This window comes from Pholis gunnellus (assembly GCF_910591455.1).
Source record: "Pholis gunnellus genome assembly, chromosome: 22".
Classification (NCBI taxonomy): Eukaryota; Metazoa; Chordata; class Actinopteri; order Perciformes; family Pholidae; genus Pholis; species Pholis gunnellus.
Window position 1 is genome coordinate 18,384,333 of NC_136549.1, and position 22,083 is coordinate 18,406,415.

General features: G+C 40.6%; 3 protein-coding genes across 3 annotated transcripts; all 3 read right to left on the bottom strand.

The window, feature by feature from the left end:
• Nucleotides 1-2,082: 2,082 nt before the first annotated feature.
• On the bottom strand, nt 2,083-6,540 carry mansc1 (MANSC domain containing 1; the record flags this gene model as incomplete). The annotated part of the gene is made up of 4 exons (XM_079183724.1): nt 2,083-4,089; nt 5,537-5,677; nt 5,843-6,124; nt 6,456-6,540. 4 exons carry the CDS (start codon nt 6,538-6,540, stop codon nt 3,104-3,106), a joined length of 1,494 nt encoding a protein of 497 aa, XP_079039850.1. The 3' UTR covers nt 2,083-3,103.
• Nucleotides 6,541-8,941: 2,401 nt separating this feature from the next.
• On the bottom strand, nt 8,942-11,274 carry c4h11orf98 (chromosome 4 C11orf98 homolog). Its single transcript, XM_079183424.1, has 4 exons — nt 11,203-11,274; nt 10,149-10,273; nt 9,977-10,074; nt 8,942-9,700 (listed from the first exon to the last, which is right to left on the bottom strand). The coding sequence occupies exons 1-4, from the start codon at nt 11,239-11,241 to the stop codon at nt 9,570-9,572; spliced, it is 393 nt and encodes a 130-aa protein (XP_079039550.1). The 5' UTR covers nt 11,242-11,274; the 3' UTR covers nt 8,942-9,569.
• A 2,584-nt stretch (nt 11,275-13,858) lies between these two features.
• Nucleotides 13,859-21,168, bottom strand: pthlha (parathyroid hormone-like hormone a). Its single transcript, XM_079184153.1, has 4 exons — nt 21,032-21,168; nt 20,732-20,842; nt 16,233-16,784; nt 13,859-13,948 (listed from the first exon to the last, which is right to left on the bottom strand). Exons 2-3 carry the CDS (start codon nt 20,836-20,838, stop codon nt 16,256-16,258), a joined length of 636 nt encoding a protein of 211 aa, XP_079040279.1. The 5' UTR covers nt 20,839-20,842; nt 21,032-21,168; the 3' UTR covers nt 13,859-13,948; nt 16,233-16,255.
• Nucleotides 21,169-22,083: the final 915 nt, after the last annotated feature.

Below are 22,083 nucleotides of genomic sequence, written 5' to 3' on the forward strand. Positions count from 1 at the left end.
GTAACATTTAGAAACCAAGAGCAAACCGCCTTTATCTCATTTTACAAACTGATTTACAGCTTTTAAACAACGAAATACAGGTTTTAAACATAAATACAGGTTTTAAACATATAAATACAGGTTTTAAACACATAAATACAGGTTTTAAACACATAAATACAGGTTTTAAACATATAAATACAGGTTTTAAACATAAATACAAGTTTTAAACATATAAATACAGGTTTTAAACATATAAATACAGGTTTTAAACACGTAAATACAGGTTTTAAACATATAAATACAGGTTTTAAACACATAAATACAGGTTTTAAACACATAAATACAGGTTTTAAACACGTAAATACAGGTTTTAAACATATAAATACAGGTTTTAAACACATAAATACAGGTTTTAAACACATAAATACAGGTTTTAAACACGTAAATACAGGTTTTAAACACGTAAATACAGGTTTTAAACACGTAAATACAGGTTTTAAACAGACTTAAGAGTCTGTGTTTTGAACTAAGGGGACATTCTTTTGCTACAGCAGCATTTATGGTACAGGTAAATAAAATAACAATAAAAATGCAATCTAAAAATGAAAATGCACAACATATATACAATGAAATAGAATAATATGAAATGAAGGAACTAAACTAACCTGCAAAGCTTTAACAGAGTGACGGCGTTACAGTGGAGTGACTCATGATGAAGTCGTGCTGCAGAATCTTCAGCGCGTCCTGCAGAGGCTGCTGATCCAACATGAACAGCTTCTCCTTGTCCTCTGCACCTCCTCATTCAACGATGGAGTCCTCTGCACCTCCTCATTCAACGATGGAGTCCTCTGCACCTCCTCGTTCAACGATGGAGTCCTCTGCACCTCCTCGTTCAACGATGGAGTCCTCTGCACCTCCTCGTTCAACGATGGAGTCCTCTGCACCTCCTCGTTCAACGATGGAGTCCTCTGCACCTCCTCGTTCAACGATGGAGTCCTCTGCACCTCCTCGTTCAACGATGGAGTCCTCTGCACCTCCTCGTTCAACGATGGAGTCCTCTGCACCTCCTCGTTCAACGATGGAGTCACAAGATCTCATCCACACATGAAGCAAAAACAAGGATTCTGATGAAAGTCTCAATTCTGAGAAACAAAAGTTGTGAAAATGACACAAAAGATGAAATATATGAAAGATGACTTCAGATTACTCTAAATCAGGGGGGTCCACACTTTTTCGGCTTGCGAGCTACTTTTAAAATGACCAAATCAAAATAATCTACCTACATTAAAAATGCTAAATATCTATTTATTTCTATATAAATAAAATAAATAAATAAATTTAAAAAAGAAATAAATAAAAAAAAAAAGAAAATATATATATATATATATATATATATATACACACACACACACACACACACACATACATATATATACTGAGTATACTTTATATTTACAATATATGTTGGTGCACCTTGCATAACTGCATGAACCCTTTTGGCTCAATACAGTTCTGCACGTGTGTGGTCATCATCTCACTCTGATGACTTGCACTGAATGGAATCAACCAGCTTTAAAGATTGTGGACAGTAGCTGCTGGTCGCCAGACTCAAGCAGACTTCTGTGATCATCATCATGGTGGAACGATCTTTGACTTAATGTTCTTCATGAGGGAAAAGGCTGACTCACATAAATAAGTAGAGCCGAATAATGCAGTCAAGAAGGAAGGAAGGAAGGAATATATATATGTGTGTGTGTGTGTGTGTGTATATATTTATATATACGTGTCTATAAATTACATTCAGAGAACGAAGTGATTTCTCTCCAGTTCAGTCAAAGTTTACAGAATAAATGAATCTCATGATGAACGAAGGCTTGTGTGAATGATTATCAAACACAAAACATCCGTTAGTGTTTAAGAAAAGTCTGTAAAGACACACAAATCTAGAGAAAATCATAAACTATATAAACTATAAATAACTAAAAATAAATCAGATTTTTAGGTTAAATTTTGAACAAAAAAGTCAAAATACTTAATGAAAATGTATAAATACTGTAAATCAATAATCTGTACTTATGACATCATCAGTAAAACAACACGTTCAAAAATCACATTTCTTTATTCTTTACAAGAACAAAACATCAAATTTCCAAACTTATGCAAAAGCATCACTTCACAAAACAGGACCAGACCGTCACCATCGTTAATAATAATCATAATCAATAATCAATAATCAATAGAAGAGCAGTCAGTGTTCATCAGGCCACTCTTCATCATCATCATCATCATCATCATCATCATAGGAAAATAGTGAAAAAGAAGCTTCAGAAGATCATATTTATCAAAAACACACAAAAGTGCATCAACGTTGAAAAGATGAAGAATTGAAATCTTCATCATCGTGTGAAACAGTGAGAGGACATGCAGGAGGAAGTCATGATGAAGAGGAGGAGGAGGAGGCTCCTCATCGGCTTCCTGAGATTCAGCGAATCATAATATTGCAGTTTGTTCTTTGTGTTCAAAGAGAAAAATCAATCAGCTGATCAGGAGTCAGCTCATCAAACATCAAACGCTTTTAAACTTTATTATTAGAACTTCTCTGACTGAATAAATAACGAGAACAATCATCTGAATAGAATGAAAAGAAGAAACGTTTGATGTTCTAACGAGAAACAAATATTCACTTTATCTTCAACAGTGAACGTGAGAAAAAAGACGTGACGACAAACGTGACAAAAGACACAAAGTTCTGGTGACGTTAAGTTCTATAGAACGGTTCTCATCGTGACGGTTCTTCATTTGTCATTTGGTGCATTTTTATTTGTGGAAATAACCAAACAAGATCAAATATCTGCTTTAAATCGACTGTGTCACAATAAAAACACAGTTTATTGATATAAAGTCATTTAGTTTATGAACTGTTTGTCATGATTTCTCATAACCGCACAGTTCATTATCATCGTTACACTCGTGGTGTAACGATGATAATGAACTGTGCGGTTATGAATCATAACCAACACCCTTCGGCCAATCAGGCCGGAGTATTCTCCACGTAGACATTCCCTTATTGTTTTATGAGGTTAACAATATTAAAATAACTCATTTTAATTCTTGAGCTCCGTCACACCTCGTAGTGAAGGTCGTTGAGCTCCAGTCTCGTGTAGTGCCGTCTGTCGAAGGACTCCATGGCTTTGCGGCCCCCCACGGCCAGAGCCAGCGTGAGCACGGCGAGCCCGAGCACCATGAAGGCCACCACGCCGCTCTTCAGCGCGCCTCGCGTTGCCGATGATGTCGCCGACTTCCCGCGGCTGGCGCTGGAGTTCTGGAGGGCCTGGTCGGACCGGAGGGCCTGGTCGGACCGGAGGGCCTGGTCGGACTGGACGGTGCCTTTGGGGACGATTACCAGACTCGCTGCTGGAGTCGTCTTCGTGGTGGACGAATCAGTGGTGGTGGTCGTAGCAGGAAGAGGAGTCGTAGTGGTGGTGGTGGCAGGAGTAGTAGTAGTAGTAGTACTAGTAGTAGTAGTAGTGGTGGTGGCAGGAGTAGTAGTAGTAGTAGTACTAGTAGTAGTGGTAGTGGTTGGAGCAGGAGTAGTAGTAGTGGTTGTAGTTGTAGTCGTTTCAGTGGTGGGCAGTGGTTTGTCAGTAGTTCTTGGTGCAGCCTCCCTCTTGGCCGTGACAACAGGAAGTGATGTGGTGGAGCTCTGCGTCGGCCGGGTGGAGGTCATGGTGCCGACGGGATGAGGCTTCACTTTCTTGGCTGTTTTGTTTTGCTTTTTACTGGTTTTGTTTGGCTTCTTGGTGGCGGCTGCAGTAGAAGCGGTGGTCGGAGCTGCTGTTGTAGTCGTGGTCGTGGTGGGTGCTGGAGTTACCGGAGGCATTGTGGCGATGATGATGATGAATGGAGGTGCTGTAGTGGTGGGGGGAGGCTGCGTGGTGCTGCTTGTTGTGCTGGTTGGTGGTGTTGTTGTTGTACTTTGTGTGGTGGTTGTTGTGGTGGGTTGTGTGGTTGTTGGTGGAGTTGTGGCCGGTGTGGTGGAGGTGGTGGTGGTTGGTTCCGTGGTGGTCGTCATGGTTAAGGGTCTCACTGTGGTCGGATGAATCAAACCTGTGAAGAAACACCGTGAAATGTTAAAGAAGCCAAAAAACAAGAAGCTGAACTTCAACATCACAAATCTACCTGAGCAGGTAGTGTTGAGGTTTCACCGTGTGCTCTGAAAAAAGAGGCCTGCAGAGCAAAAGAGCCTGATTTGAGTTTCAGATAAAACCAAAGCGCCAGGTCTGAGGTCCTGAACAGGAAGTGAACAGAGTACCTGAACAGGTAGTGAACAGAGTACCTGAGCAGGTAGAGAACAGAGTACCTGAGCAGGTAGTGAACAGAGTACCTGAACAGGTAGAGAACAGAGTACCTGAGCAGGTAGTGAACAGAGTACCTGAACAGGAAGAGAACAGAGTACCTGAACAGGTAGAGAACAGAGTACCTGAACAGGTAGTGAACAGAGTAGCTGAACAGGTAGAGAACAGAGTACCTGAACAGGTAGTGAACAGAGTACCTGAACAGGTAGAGAACAGAGTACCTGAGCAGGTAGTGAACAGAGTACCTGAGCAGGTAGTGAACAGAGTACCTGAACAGGTAGTGAACAGAGTACCTGAGCAGGTAGTGAACAGAGTACCTGAGCAGGTAGAGAACAGAGTACCTGAGCAGGTAGTGAACAGAGTACCTGAACAGGAAGAGAACAGAGTACCTGAACAGGTAGAGAACAAAGTACCTGAGCAGGTAGAGAACAGAGTACCTGAGCAGGTAGTGAACAGAGTACCTGAACAGGTAGTGAACAGAGTACCTGAGCAGGTAGTGAACAGAGTACCTGAACAGGAAGTGAACAGAGTACCTGAGCAGGTAGTGAACAGAGTACCTGAACAGGAAGTGAACAGAGTACCTGAACAGGTAGTGAACAGAGTACCTGAACAGGTAGAGAACAGAGTACCTAAACAGGAAGTGAACAGAGTACCTGAACAGGTAGAGAACAGAGTACCTAAACAGGAAGTGAACAGAGTACCTGAACAGGAAGTGAACAGAGTACCTGAGCAGGTAGTGAACAGAGTACCTGAACAGGTAGTGAACAGAGTACCTGAACAGGTAGTGAACAGAGTACCTGAACAGGTAGTGAACAGAGTACCTGAGCAGGTAGTGAACAGAGTACCTGAACAGGTAGTGAACAGAGTACCTGAACAGGAAGTGAACAGAGTACCTGAACAGGTAGTGAACAGAGTACCTGAGCAGGTAGTGAACAGAGTACCTGAACAGGAAGTGAACAGAGTACCTGAACAGGTAGTGAACAGAGTACCTGAGCAGGTAGTGAACAGAGTACCTGAACAGGTAGTGAACAGAGTACCTGAGCAGGTAGTGAACAGAGTACCTGAACAGGAAGTGAACAGAGTACCTGAACAGGTAGTGAACAGAGTACCTGAGCAGGTAGTGAACAGAGTACCTGAACAGGAAGTGAACAGAGTACCTGAGCAGGTAGTGAACAGAGTACCTGAGCAGGTGAACTCACCTTTGTAGATGTCGTAGGTGTTGATGCCTTCCTGAGCCTTCATTAAAGGACAGTCCTGCTCCGTCTGACAGTGGAACAGGAAGCAGTTATCTTCCCCGGCGTGTTTGTTGGCGTTGAACACGGCCATGTTGCATTTGGCGCCTTCAGAAACACAGAAACAGTGGAGAGAATTTAAAGGTTGTGTTCTATACGATGGGAGTTTAATGATATATATATATATATATATATATATACATATATATATGAAGATGCACAGGTAGAGCTGGTCTCTGTGATGTGATGGTTTCAGGTCTCAGGTAGTCTCACCTGGTTTCACATCCTCTGAGCAGCAGGCGAGGACACAGTCCCTCTCAGACCGGACCACACGGGCGTCCATCGCCGTGGTCGGCCTGTTCAGCGCCTGTCTGACATTCACGATGGCGTTCTGGTGTTGTCTGGAGAAACACGTCTCCGGCTCCACACCGGACACAGGAAGTGATGTCATCAGCAGCATCAGCAGCAGATGCACCGCGGCGATGGGCGGCCTTAGAGTCCACGATGAGGGCAGAGTGTTCGCTGGAGGAGTCATGTTCACCTGATGCTGATTAACTGAAGTCAGAAATAAAGTGAAACAAAACATAATTATTATTATTATTACATAACATCACAAAACGTTATCAATGTTTCTTAAGACTTTCAAAGCTCATCGGTTTGTCTCTGAGACGGTTTTCTGCTGCGTCAGCGTCTTCAGAACAAACAAACTAAATGAGTTCAATCTGAGGAGTAAAAATAGAAATCTAAAAATGAACACGACTCCTTCAGGAGACAGAAAAAGAAGCTTCTATTTTTAGATATTCTGAGAGTGAACGAGGTCGGTCGGGTTTTAAAGACGGAGATTTAAAATCAGATGAAATCAAAGTTGTTCAGAACAGAAACTCACCGAAGAGACGCTGAGATCCGTCCTCCATCTGGAGTCCAGAGTCCTCTGAGCTGGACTTTAGTCTCCTGTGAGGACAGAGACTCATTATGTCTCTTATCTCCTTAAAAGACACTATCTGACCCATTATCAGAGACCTGCACCCAGTTCAGACATGCACCTGCTACCGTGGAGCCCCGCCCCTAAAGCATCCCCTGCTTTATGGTCTGTGTGACTCTAAATGGACCATCATTTACTAAATGAACATCATGCTGTATTGAAGAAGACTTGAAACTAGAGATTGAGACCATAAACTCATGTTTACAATGTTTACTGAGGTAATAAATCAAGAGAGAAGTAGAGTCATTTTCTCATACACTTCTATACAACCAGAGGAGTCGCCCCCTGGTGGACACTAGAGAGAATGCAGCTTTAACACGTGAAGCTATTATGAAGTTTGTCTCATTCTAAACTTCTTCTTCTACTCTTTTGAACCTTAACCTCACCAATAAAAGCTTGTTCACCAAAAGGAACTAAAAGTTACTCAATTCAGCATTTGGCTAAAAAGGAAATTCAATAAAATATTAATTGTATCTTATACAACAGTTTACATTAAACAGAGGACACAATAGGATTCTAGCTCTTCAAATGTTTTAAATTCACATCTCAGTAACAGTTTAATCTTTACATCCTGTAGCGTAAAGGCTGTAAGTGTATATTTATAATAATATCTTTAGGAGTTATCTTTGTGCTCTATAACACCAGACTCAATTGACAAAAACGATCATTTGACCTCAATCTTAGTGCTATTGTGTGACTTTGGTGTTTTAAAGGTTTGATTACGTTTAGCTTAATTTAACTGATTATTTAACTAAAATTCGCCACCATAATGATTACAGGATATTGTTATTTTTTTAGTACTTTTGGCATTATTGGTCTTCCGTAAGCACGGGTCTCTATCGGACACAATGAGCTGCTAGCTTAAAGACAAAGATGAAGATAACGTTATTAAACATGGCGGTGAGAAGCAGCTAAAGTCTGGTAAACAGCTTCAGACAGACAGCTGGTTGCTGTCTTTGTGTCTCTGGTGTCTTCTGGTTTATTCCCGGTAACACCTGCCGCTCACACGGCGCTCTGGAACGGTGTTAATGCCGCTAACGTGACAAGATAATACCACGATAATAACCACAACATAAAGCCTCGTTTTCCCGCCTAAACTACGCGGTTCTACCTGTATTTACTCAGATTAAGTCGCGTGAATCATCATGGATCCGTCGGTCCGTCGATGAGTCCGGTGAAGAATCCAGTTAAACCGGTTCAGTCCGAGTCAGAAGCTCCACTATCCCGAGACGACCCGAGTCAGAGATCCTCCCGAATGAAAGACGAACCTTTAAATGTATGAATGTGTAAATGAAATGATGGTTATTATTATTAAGCGCCTCCAGGAGGATGAACTAGATCACGTGACGGCTGATGAGAGGAAGAAGAAGAAGCAGCAGAAGCTTCAGTCTTCTGACCCATTTTAGTCTTTGTCCTCTGGAGGGGGGGGGGGAATCATCACTGATCACATGATCAATAACTGATCACATGATCAATAACATGAACATTAAAGAACAATAATACCTTTAAAAACACTGTTTTAAATAAGAATCTCTGTTAATATCACAGTTTATTTTCAGGTTCATTAATAAATAAAGAAGAACGACACTGTTCAAAAGTACGGAAGATCATTAACGTCTAGACAATAATAAACAAGTTAAAAATCATGAGATAGTAATATTAGTATAAGATGTATGGAAACAATAAATACAATTTAAATTCATAAAACGACAGAATTATGAGGTACTAAATATTATAAAGTATATTAAATATTAAGCAACAATGTTTACGTTTGTAACGTTTTGGGGAAAATATTAATAAAAATAATATATGTATATATATATATATATATATATATATATATATATATAATGACTTTTAAAATCAAAATGATTCAGTAAAATGTTTGACATGCTGGGAGGAAAAATGATGAAACTTTGATTAAAAAAAAAATCTCTGTTAATGTCAGCGGTTTATATTCATGTTCATTAATAATTAAAGACGATGAAAGAAAAACACTCACGACTAAAGTATGGAAGATAATTAACGTCTAGAACATTCAGTCAGAATTATGAAATTGTAATATTTATATAAAATGTATGGAAAAAATAGATGAAATGTTCAAAACATAAAGTCAAAATTATGAGAAACTAAGTCAACATTTAAATAAGTTAAAATAATTACGTTTGCAATATTTTCAGGGAAATTTATATTAATTTTTCTATTTTTGTGGTCTCATGAGGAATGTGTGATGTCACAATATTAGAATGAAACAAACAGGAAGTTAAAATCAGCCATGAATAAATTATATATATAGAGAGATAAATAAATATTATGCTTATATAAATATATAGATGTATATAAATATAAATATGTCACATGATCAGAATGAAACAAACAGGAAGTTAAAATCAGTCTTGAACGGTTTAATAAAACAAAGTCGTTTAATGTTCTCAATGAATGTTTTTACAGATTTTATGACGTAAACAAACTTTGACATCACGTGTTATTGTGACAGTGAAAAAAAAACTAAACTCCAAAATATGTAAATAATGACAAAACTCAAAACACCATATTTTGTGTTAAATAGTTAAATTATGAGAATTATTATCAGTGAATCTAAATGATCCGCTCTGTGTCATCATCTCATCAACATTATGAGCGAACACTCATAAAACATCTTTGTTTCTCTAAATGTTTACCGAAAAAGATGATTCGACTTTGAGCCAAAATGACATTTTAAAAGTTTAATTTAATAAACATTTTAACGTCTTTTAACGTTTAGTTTGACTCGCTGACAACTTTGACTTGATAAATGAAACATCTTCAGTATCTTATGTGAGAATGGTTCTGGTGGTCCTGGTGGTTCTGGTGGTTCTGGGGGTCCTGGGGGTCCTGGGGGTCCTGGGGGTCCTGGTGGTCCTGGTGGTCCTGGTGGTCCTGGTGGTTCTGGGGGTCCTGGTGGTCCTGGTGGTTCTGGGGGTCCTGGTCTTCAGCCTCTTGGGTCTCTGTCTTCATAGAAACATGAACGTTGAAAGTTCAGCTCATCGTTTCCACGTCGTGCATCTCTTGGTCCTCCGGAGGACCAGCTGCTCTCTTCTTCTTCTGCTGCTTCGTCTTGGTTGGATCCGATGAGGAGTCCTGCTTCTTCTTCGGTGGTTCTGCTTCGACTGAAGAGAAACATCAGAGGAATTTTAAACAACTTCAACAAATATTGATGACGTGAGTTTATAATAAATATCTAAAGAAAGACGTTGAGTCAGTGATTTATTGAAGCTTTTCTGTTTGGTAACCTTCATCACCTCTGAGTTACAGCATCATAGTGATGAAGAGTATGAAGACACAACACACACATTGTGATGAAACGTGTTGTTCATGTTGTTCATGTTCACAGCAGTGAACGTTTCACATGACGTCACACACTGAGCACAGAGTGCGTCACTGACCTTCCATCCCGGCCTTCTCTGCCTGCATGCGCTGAAGCTGTTTCACAAGTTTCCTCTTCTTCTTTCCAGACAACGTGATGTTCGCTCGCTGACTCGACCTGAAACACAAACACGTTTATTCTCCGAGTAACGTCAGAAGAAGAAGAGACTTCTGGTTCCATTCATCACGTACTTCCTCTTCTTCAGGTGGTGGACGGTGATCAGACCTTCGTCCACCACGGCCCCCACGATCAGATGTCTCTTCCTCTTCTCTCGGCTCAGAACTCGACGACGTTTGAAGACGTTCTTAGCGAGTTCCTGCAGGACGACGACAAAAAGAAAAACCTGAACAACGAGACGGGTTCATGATCCAGGTCGTCAGAGAAACACTGAAGAATCATCTCGAGTCCTAAACTTCATGTTTGAGACTCAGTATACATATATACAGTATATATACATATATATATATATATATATATATATATATATATATATACTGTATATATGTATATATGTAGTTAATAACATGTAAGGAGTTATAAAGCAGCGTGTGCAGTGTGGCGGCCAGTCCAGCAGAGGGCAGCCTGACCACAGAGACACTAAAATTATAATATTATTATTAATATATAAATGTAGTTTGTTCTTCAATAAATCAAATGTCTCAAAGATCAGCTATGAATATAGATGAATGATAAATATATGTCGATCTTCACAACAACAACAACACCACCACCACATCTAGGAGCCTCAACGACTTTTGTCTGATATTAAAAGTTAGAATTTCATTGTTTCTGATTAAAAAATCGCAGCTTTTTACCACTGAAATGATAAAAAAGTATTAATATTAATACGTGTGATGCCGTCCAATTATACAAAACAGGAGAAATGTTTGAATGTTTACCAACAAACAAAAAACAAACACGTCAGTAAACATTTTAAATAACTACGTCCTGTTTTAAATGTTATTTATCTTTTTACATCTCATCCAAGAAACTAAAGGCACTTTATAAAAAGGCAGTAAAATAAATGACTACGCTAAGCTAACTAGAAGTGATCGTGTTTACGTTAGCCGTCCACATGCTAGCTGCTGTTAGCTTCTAGCTGTTAGCTTCTAGCCGCTAGCTGTTTAACTGTCCGGTTACAGTTCGTTCTTCTCTGTTTAAAACGTCGTCTTCTCTCTCTGAACGTTCTCGTCTCGTATCGAGATTAAAAGTTGTTTCATATTGGTATTAAAAGTCGTTTCTTACAGTTTTCGGTCTGTTTATTTTTCCTCCTGGAGGAGACATGTTGGTCTCACGTGGGAAGAGTTGAGCTTCTTCTTCTGCTCTTTAAATTACGGTCAGACCTCCGGATGGACGACTCTTTACTGCCCCCTCATGTCTGTCCACGCATTACAACCACAGTGATAAATACAGACTAAAATACTCATTATGAGTAAAAGTGGTGCAGTTTAACTGTTTTTTATTTTTATTTATATCATTGAAGGAGAGTTTCTATGAAACGAACAAAAAGCCAATAAACAGTTTAGTATTGAAGTAAAATAAGTAAAGAAGTATAAGCAACTAAATGTACTTGAAGTATCCAAAGTAAAATACTTAAAGTAATCATAATACAGAGTCACTATATCATCACCATATTTATTATATTATTTATATTACATAATAATTAAAAAATATGATAATAATATTTATTATTATTATTTGATCTACCACAGTAGTTCACATTTAGACGTCACAATAAAAGTATTGATCGCTGTGATCGTGTCATTGTTCTCAGATAAACATCGTGTTAACCCTAACACTCCAAAATCATCAGAGAACAAACTGAATCTACAACAGTTAATAATCTGAGACAACATGAACGGACTCTGAGGGTCTGGGATCAGTTTGAAATATGAAGAGTTTCAACATTTCCTTAGATTTAAAATCAGGCCGAATGACTCCTCTGATGGTTCCATTATTCTATGAGTCTGTTTATATCTGTTATATTTAAACTGATCACAAACAACCAGAATCAGCTCCAGAACTGGAAAGATAATACAAATAAAGTTAGCATTTAACTGTTAAAACAGAAATAAGGTTATCTTATAAAATACCTGGAGCACAACAAATGAATGTCAGCATGGAAATGAAGGTTAACATGAAAAAGTCTCGTCAGCTTCATGTTGAGCTGCTTGTTTCTAAACCGAGACTCCAGCTGATGAAACCAAAGTGAGAGAAAGAGTTCATATGTTCATATCTCATGATATTATATCAGAGTATTGAGTCAGATCAGGAAGTAAAGCTGCAATTAATCATTGTTTTCATTATCAATTAGTTTAAATTGTCTATTTTTTTAATTGTTGGTTTGTAAAATGTTATATGTATGTAACATTGTATGTTACTTGGTAAAATGTCAAATGTATTATTTGTATGTAATTTTATTCTATTTGTCTTATTTGGACCCCGAGTCTGAAATAAACTTTGATTGATTGATTATAAAAATAGTTGGAGCTTGTAAGAAATAATCTACCGTCACAAAAACAAGATGTAATTATAATGTGAAACTTCAGAGGACCTGAGGTGGAACCTTGAGGAACTCCTCAAAACAGAAGAGAAACTTCATGACGGTTCTGATGTAGAATGAGCATCCTGTGAATGTTTAGGACAAAGAGACACCAGAGAGACATCAGAGACATCAGAGACATCAGAGAGACATCAGAGACACCAGAGAGACATCAGAGAGACCAGAGACATCAGAGACATCAGAGACACCAGAGACATCAGAGACACCAGAGAGACATCAGAGACATCAGAGAGACATCAGAGACACCAGAGAGACATCAGAGACACCAGAGACATCAGAGACACCAGAGAGACATCAGAGACATCAGAGAGACATCAGAGACACCAGAGAGACATCAGAGACACCAGAGACATCAGAGACACCAGAGAGACATCAGAGACACCAGAGACATCAGACATCAGAGAGACACCAGAGAGACATCAGAGACATCAGAGACATCAGACATCAGAGACACCAGAGACATCAGAGAGACATCAGAGACACCAGAGACATCAGAGACACCAGAGAGACATCAGAGACACCAGAGACATCAGAGACACCAGAGAGACATCAGAGACATCAGAGACACCAGAGACATCAGACATCAGAGAGACACCAGAGACATCAGAGACATCAGACATCAGAGAGACATCAGAGACATCAGAGACATCAGACATCAGAGAGACATCAGAGACATCAGAGACATCAGACATCAGAGAGACATCAGAGACATCAGACATCAGAGAGACATCAGAGACATCAGACATCAGAGAGACATCAGAGACACCAGAGACATCAGAGACACTTCATGAGGTTTCTGATGTAAAATGAATGTTTAGGACAACGATACATCAGAGACATTGAGGACACAGAGAGCAGGATTCTGTCAAAGGTTTAATGGTTCAGAGTTTGTCTCAGTGCAACATGGAGCCGTGTTAGTTTATGTACAGATGTGAGCTTTGGCTTTGAGAAGCAGAGGAGGTGGTGGAAGGAACAGGAGACCCTGAAGGCAGCACGAGGGTCCAACACTGAAGACAAAAACCAGCAGCAGAGAAACCAAAAGACCGGAAACTGAACACAGAATGATTTCTTCATTTCAATCAACCAAAGAAACAAGTCCACAAACTAAATCAATGGTATATATATTTATATATCTAAAGTGCATTATGGTACAAAAATATAGAAGGTCAGCAGCACCTCGATACATTTACAAAATAAATACACCGTTCAGACCAAATAAATTACCGCAAAACAAATCTGACAAAACAGGAATAAAAAAGAAAAAGCAAGGATTCACAAAGATTCAAATCTTTTTTATCATATTCTGCTTTCTATTCTGCTATATTTAGAATATTTACAGACAATAAATATTTTCCATTTTCTTTCCAAACGATCTCAGTTACAGACGAATGTAAAGAGATTATTTAGGAGTCCGGCTGTCCGAAGGTTCTGAAACACAGAGAGACAAATAAAATAAGGATTTATGTTGCATTAATCTTACTCCTATAATAAGAATGAATTAAGATAACTTCACATTTAGTAGAACAAATAGTAGTAAATCGATTTGTTGTGTAATATTATGTAGAATAACAATGAAATATTTAAAAATATATTTATAAATTTAATGGATTAATAACTTCATTTCCTTTGTTTGGTAAAAGTGAGGCAATAAACTGAACGTGTTCAGTTCTCTTTAAGTAATTAAAGGAACAATTCAAACACTAAGTCATCATTTCTATCAATAATCATCGTGACTTCGTGAAGTCAAGATGATTATTTCAATTAAAGTAAACGTGGCTCCGCTTCCTTCACTTTATCTTTATTTTACTGTTGAGGAATCAGAAGCTAAAGAAAGACGAGAGACAAATATTCATTTAGTGGCTGAAGTTTCCTTTAATTCCTTTGATAACGATGAAGAACGATGAATTCATTAGAAAGAGTTTATCGACTTCTATTAAATTCAGCTTTCATTGAGTCTGAGCGGCTCATGTTGTGTTGTGTTAGGTCTCATGTTGTGAGGTTGTGTTGTGTTAGGTCTCATGTTGTGAGGTTGTGTTGTGTTGTGTTAGGTCTCATGTTGTGAGGTTGTGTTGTGTTGTGTTAGGTCTCATGTTGTGAGGTTGTGTTGTGTTGTGTTAGGTCTCATGTTGTGAGGTTGTGTTGTGTTGTGTTAGGTCTCATGTTGTGAGGTTGTGTTGTGTTGTGTTAGGTCTCATGTTGTGAGGTTGTGTTGTGTTAGGTCTCATGTTGTGTTGTGTTGTGTTGTGTTAGGTCTCATGTTGTGTTGTGTTGTGTTAGGTCTCATGTTGTGAGGTTGTGTTGTGTTAGGTCTCTTGTTGTGTTGTGTTGTGTTGTGTTAGGTCTCATGTTGTGTTGTGTTGTGTTAGGTCTCATGTTGTGAGGTTGTGTTGTGTTAGGTCTCATGTTGTGAGGTTGTGTTGTGTTGTGTTAGGTCTCATGTTGTGAGGTTGTGTTGTGTTAGGTCTCTTGTTGTGAGGTTGTGTTGTGTTAGGTCTCATGTTGTGAGGTTGTGTTGTGTTGTGTTAGGTCTCATGTTGTGAGGTTGTGTTGTGTTAGGTCTCTTGTTGTGAGGTTGTGTTGTGTTAGGTCTCTTGTTGTGTTGTGTTGTGTTGTGTTAGGTCTCTTGTTGTGTTGTGTTGTGTTGTGTTAGGTCTCTTGTTGTGTTGTGTTGTGTTAGGTCTCTTGTTCTGAGGTTGTGTTGTGTTGTGTTAGGTGTCTTGTTGTGAGGTTGTGTTGTGTTGTGTTAGGTCTCTTGTTGTGAGGTTGTGTTGTGTTAGGTCTCATGTTGTGAGGTTGTGTTGTGTTGTGTTGTGTTAGGTCTCTTGTTGTGAGGTTGTGTTGTGTTAGGTCTCTTGTTGTGAGGTTGTGTTGTGTTGTGTTAGGTCTCATGTTCTGAGGTTGTGTTGTGTTAGGTCTCATGTTGTGAGGTTGTGTTGTGTTGTGTTAGGTCTCATGTTCTGAGGTTGTGTTGTGTTGTGTTAGGTCTCATGTTGTGAGGTTGTGTTGGGTCTCTTGTTGTGTTGTGTTGTGTTGTGTTAGGTCTCTTGTTCTGAGGTTGTGTTGTGTTGTGTTAGGTCTCTTGTTGTGAGGTTGTGTTGTGTTGTGTTAGGTCTCATGTTGTGAGGTTGTGTTGTGTTGTGTTAGGTCTCATGTTGTGAGGTTGTGTTGTGTTGTGTTAGGTCTCTTGTTGTGAGGTTGTGTTGTGTTGTGTTAGGTCTCTTGTTGTGAGGTTGTGTTGTGTTGTGTTAGGTGTCTTGTTGTGAGGTTGTGTTGTGTTGTGTTAGGTCTCATGTTGTGAGGTTGTGTTGTGTTGTGTTAGGTCTCATGTTGTGAGGTTGTGTTGTGTTGTGTTAGGTCTCTTGTTGTGAGGTTGTGTTGTGTTGTGTTAGGTCTCTTGTTCTGAGGTTGTGTTGTGTTGTGTTAGGTGTCTTGTTGTGAGGTTGTGTTGTGTTGTGTTAGGTCTCATGTTGTGAGGTTGTGTTGTGTTGTGTTAGGTCTCATGTTGTGAGGTTGTGTTGTGTTGTGTTAGGTCTCTTGTTGTGAGGTTGTGTTGTGTTAGGTCTCATGTTGTGAGGTTGTGTTGTGTTGTGTTAGGTCTCTTGTTGTGAGGTTGTGTTGTGTTAGGTCTCTTGTTGTGAGGTTGTGTTGTGTTAGGTCTCTTGTTGTGAGGTTGTGTTGTGTTAGGTCTCATGTTGTGTACTTCAGGACTCACCTTTGTCAGAGACTGACAGCGTCTTAAAGCAGCGCCCTCTGCAGGCCCAGCAGAGACCTCCACTCCAGGAGGAGTCCACTTCCTGTTTCCTCCTCCAGCCTCCAGCCCAGCGACCGGGCCCTCCTCTTCCTCTTGTCTCCCTCCCTCCTCTTCCCAGACCTCCCTTTCTTCTTCTTCTTGCCGGGAGCTTTCAGCGTGCCATCCTTGTAGGTCTGAGACTTGTTGGTCTCCTGCGGCAGGTTGGTTCCCTCCTCCTCCTCCAGCCTGAAGCTGAGGGGCAGGTTCTTGGTTCCTCCGGGTGGTTTGGAGTGCAGGGTGCTGCTGGTGGTTCCGGTGGTGCTCGGGTTGACCCCCAGACCGACCCCCGGCAGCCCGACACCGGCGCCGCTGCTGCTCCCTCCTCCTCCTCCTCCGGCGGTCCGGACCGGGAGGTCTCGGATCTCGGCCGTGTGGACTTCGTCCAAAAGCTCCTGCAGCCACATGCGACGCTTAAAGTCCTGCAGCGTCCGGCCTTTGTCGTGCATCAGCTGAGCGTGAGTCACTGAGCGCCTTCTGCAAAGAGTCACATGACGTTGGTTTGAATTAGTCTTTTCTCTGTCATATACATTTAAATGTAGCACGATAAGATAATACTGAGAGGAGGAATTCAGAACATTTTAGATGAAATAAAAGACAAACTTCAGTGAAATGTTTGATGACTTTAAGATGTGACTCTTTATTAACGTTCATCAGCTGAGAGTTCTCAATAATAATCCATCCAAACTGATGCAAAGACAGTTTTCCTTTTCGTTGTTCGTGAAAAGTAAAAACCTTTAAAGACAGAAAATAAGAAGCAGAAACTCACAGAAATGTTTTTCTACAGAAAACAGACGAATAAATTCTGCCTCATTTTAAATAAAGATATTTATGTCATCAAAGAAAACACTGAAGAGATTTTAGACAAACTAATCTCAATAATTATAAATACATAAAATATCTTTACTGAGTCGTGTAATCAGCTCTTATAAGATATAATAATAAATAAATAATAATAATAATACCTAAAAACAACCAGTTCTTCTGCATCATGTTCTTGTAGCTTTATACTATTTATATCACATCATTAATATGTTTTAATAGTATTTGCTGATGTATTATTGATATTTTGTAGTGAGGCCACAGTGGGATTTGAACCCGTGACCTCTGGTTTACTGAACCAGTTCAGCTTCGTTAGATAAAAGAAAAGATGTCCTTGATGAAGTGTCCACACGGTGGAGCTGTCTGCTCTCCAACTAAAGAACACTCACTGCACCAAACCCTTCATCTTCATCATCTTCATCATCATCATCATAACCTGTTGAATGGAATATGTATTCTGAGCCGTCGTCCTCTGGTCTACAGGATCAGAGCTCTGAGACCGGCAGAGTCCGGACTAACTAAGACCACATGGTGGAGCTGTCTGCTCAGAAAGCTGAAGACTTCAGCCGCCGGATGAACTTCACACCAAACCTCACAAGTCACGAATGACGAATTATATTATTGGATTGAAATATTTAGGCTTCTAGAAAGATTCAAGATAATTATTAAACAAATCTGTTTTCCTCAGAAAACTCCTGATTTAAATCTAAACATTTGACTTTTTATTGAGTCGGTTAGTTACAAGAAGAAATGAAACGAGACAGAAAAAGTGCATCGACCTGCTCGTTGGTAGATGTAAGAACAAGAGAAGAAGAAGAAGAACAAGAGCAGAAGAAGAAGAACAAGAAGAACAAGAGGAGAAGAAGAAGAACAAGAACAACAGAAGAAGAAGAACAAGAACAACAGAAGAAGAAGAAGAAGAAGAACAAGAGCAGCTGATTTTGACCAGCTGAAGGACCTGTTATCTTTCAGACCTGGTCCCAGCAGCTGAAGGACCTGTTATCTTTCAGACCTGGTCCCAGCAGCTGAAGGACCTGTTATCTTTCAGACCTGGTCCCAGCAGCTGAAGGACCTGTTATCTTTCAGACCTGGTCCCAGCAGCTGAAGGACCTGTTATCTTTCAGACCTGGTCCCAGCAGCTGAAGGATCAGGTCTTTGCTTTGCCGCGGTGTCTCGTTACTCTCAGTCTTAACTCTTAGAACAACAGAGGTCCAGAGGACCCGGGTCCAGAACCCTGGGAACCAGCGAGCACAAACACTTCAGGTGTCCGAGCACACAAACACAGCGTTTCCCATGATGCACTGCTTCTCCTCTCGTCTCTGGAGGGCTCCACAGAACAGAGTCAGAGCTTTCTGAACGTGTTTCTGCTGAGTCATGATTATCATAATATCACAGAGCAGCTCTTGTTTATACGCATACAGATGTTTCCTGAGTCTTTGAAGCTGATCTGGTTCACATTCTACCTTTAATACGGACTTCAAAGGGTTCCTGACACATCCTGCTGATTGGTTCCCTCTGTGGGGTCCACAGATTATATACACACATATATATATATACACATATATATATGTATATATATATATATATGTATATGATATGTCAGCGTTAATATGAATGTCGGAGCTCACAAACATCTTGTCAGGAATGTTTTTATTTCACATTCAGAATAATTATTAGAGAAATGTGATCAGTGATTTGAATGTTTTTATTTCTGCTTCAGAAGAAAAGTGTTTATGACTCATTAGAGATTCATCTGCTAATAAAACATCAGACACACGTCAACAACAATAACTTAAGATTATGTTCAGTTTAGAATAAAGTGAGAAGAGAAGCAGAAAATGATCCCGTAAATATTTATTATTTTAGATGAACTGATTAATCAGATTAATCAACATTAGAAACGATTTTAAGCTCAAGTGAAAAACTTAAACTATAAACGTGATTAAATCTAAATAGAATCTCTGAAAGCCTCCAAACAGCAGATGAAGGTCAGAGGTCACCAGCCTCCTCCGCCGTGTGAGTTCTACCTCAGGGTTTTTACATCAAGACCTGAAGCCACCCAGAACCTCAACATCTACCAGAACCTCAACATCCAGCAAAACTCTCAACGTCTAGCAGAACCCTCAACATCTACTAGAACCTCAACGTCTATCAGAACTCTCAATGTCCAGCAGAACCCTCAACATCCAGCAAAACCCTCAACGTCTAGCAGAACCCTCAACGTCTAGCAGAACCCTCAACGTCCAGCAAAACCCTCAACGTCTAGCAGAACCCTCAACATCCAGCAAAACCCTCAACGTCCAGCAAAACCCTCAACGTCTAGCAGAACCCTCAACATCCAGCAAAACCCTCAACGTCCAGCAGAACCCTCAACGTCTAGCAGAACCCTCAACGTCCAGCAAAACCCTCAACATCCAGCAGAACCCTCAACGTCCAGCAAAACCCTCAACGTCTAGCAGAACCCTCAACATCCAGCAAAACCCTCAACGTCTAGCAGAACCCTCAACGTCTAGCAGAACCCTCAACATCCAGCAAAACCCTCAACGTCTAGCAGAACCCTCAACATCCAGCAAAACCCTCAACGTCTAGCAGAACCCTCAACGTCCAGCAAAACCCTGAACGTCTAGCAGAACCCTCAACGTCCAGCAAAACCCTCAACGTCTAGCAGAACCCTCAACATCCAGCAAAACCCTCAACGTCCAGCAGAACCCTCAACGTCTAGCAGAACCCTCAACGTCCAGCAAAACCCTCAATGTCTAGCAGAACCCTCAACGTCCAGCAGAACCCTCAACGTCCAGCAAAACCCTCAACGTCTAGCAGAACCCTCAACGTCCAGGAGAACCCTCAACGTCCAGCAAAACCCTCAACATCCAGCAAAACCCTCAACGTCTAGCAGAACCCTCAACGTCCAGCAGAACCCTCAACGTCCAGCAAAACCCTCAACGTCTAGCAGAACCCTCTACTTCTACCAGAACCCTCAATGTCTATCCGAACCCTCAACATCTATCCGAACCCTTAATGTCCAGCAGAACCCTTGACGTCTATCAGAACCCTCAGCCTCCACCAGAACCCTGAACATCCACCAGAACCCTCTCACACTAGAACGGCTGCCACTAAAACACATTTCACAAGAGAGAGAAAACCTTTTTTCTTCTGCTTCACTACAAACTGATCCAGAATTAGAGTCTTTATCTCTTTAGAAAGTTATTAAACCTGCTTCACTTCACCACATTTATTCTGTTTGGCATCAAACACTCTCAGCAGGTTTGAGTCCGACACCAGGACCAGAACTGTCCAGGTCCTCATATGACGCTCAGATAGACGTTCTATCAGCCTGCTTCAGGTCCACAGGTGGCCAACGGCTAAACAAACACTTTCACAACAGTTTCCAGCCTCTGTGTGTGTGTGTGTGTGAGTGTGTGTGTGTGTTTGCGTATGCGTGTGTGTCTGTGTGTGTGTGTGAGTGTGTTTGCGTATGCGTGTGTGTCTGTGTGTGGAAAAACATGCAAAAGAAAAGTGCAAATATGGGAAAAAAGATTATCTGTGAGTTTGTTCCACTTCCTGTCTGTCAGGATTAAGGAGCACAGACGCTTGACGCTTACATTCTGCTGCTCAGGGCGTCGATGGGACGTCCGAAGTGAGGAACCGGAGAGCAGAGCAGGAAGACGGCGAAGCACCACTGCTGGAGGGTTCTCCTGGAGCAGAACATGGTGCTGCAGAGACACACAGTAAACACACCGTCAGGCTGTTTGAAGTGATTCAAACCAGTCCAACATGTTCCACAGCAGAGTCCTCATGAAGCCACAACAGAGCTGGAATAAGGCTGAAGGGAGGAGAAGAAGAAGAAGAAGAAGAAGAAGAGGAAGAAAAAGAAGAAGAAGAGGAGTTAACAGGGAACTTACTTTCCCTCAGCAGCGTCTCACCCACACGGAAAAAACAGATAATTCACTTTTGTCCTTTTTTCTCAAACTTTCCCAAATAAAGACACAATCCAGGTGATCACACCTCAGGTAAAAGATTAAAAAACAGTCATCCAGCAGCTCCGGGTGTTTCTTTATGTTCCTCAGAGTGAGCAGAAGAAGATGAAGACGTCCTCCAGGTGTCCTCTGGTTAAAGGTGAGGCAGCTCTGCTGCTGCAGGTCGTTCTGATGAGAACGTTTGCTGCACGCTGCCTGAGGAGGTGAGAGGAGGAGAGAAGGGGAGGAGTCACTAACAAGGAGGAGGAACCTCCATCCTGTCTGTCTGCCCACCCACTCAGAGAGAAGAAGAAGAAGAAGAAGAAGAAGAAGAAGAAACGGCAGGAAGGTGGCACTCGAGCAGCACACAGGGAGTCTGCTGAAACCACAGCTGGACCTCCGGAGGTCAGTTAGTGCCAGAAACACTGCGTGTCTGTTAGAGGAGTCCAGCGTTTAACAGTCAAGTATCAATTCATGCTTCAAAGATATCAAAGAAAATCACATCTACACTAAAAGATGACGAAAAGCAAAACTAAAAGCCTGATTAAAAGAAAACCGAAAAAAAGCGACCAAGTTAAAATGTAAAGAAACCCAAAGATGACAAACTGTGACTCATTCTTATGAGATCACAAAGACGTACGAGGTTTCATTAGTGCCACTACTGTACGCTCACAGTCTATGTTATAGTGTCAGGAACATGATGTTTGGAAGGTGAGACGACAACAAAGATAATTATATTTACAGGAGATGAAGAAGCAAAAAACTGAATAATATAAAAACAAAGATACTGATAAAATAAACACTGTGACCACGACTCAAAGCTCTATGAGGGCTGATTAGTGCCACACTACTGTACGTTCACTGATTTCCATTAAATGAGTTTCATATTTAAATGTCAAAAACATGAATTCATTGTTAGAAAACGAGACGATGACAAGAATACAAAGAAAATGCCAATTACAGAAGACGAAGAAAACGTTTTACTGTAATCTACTTTA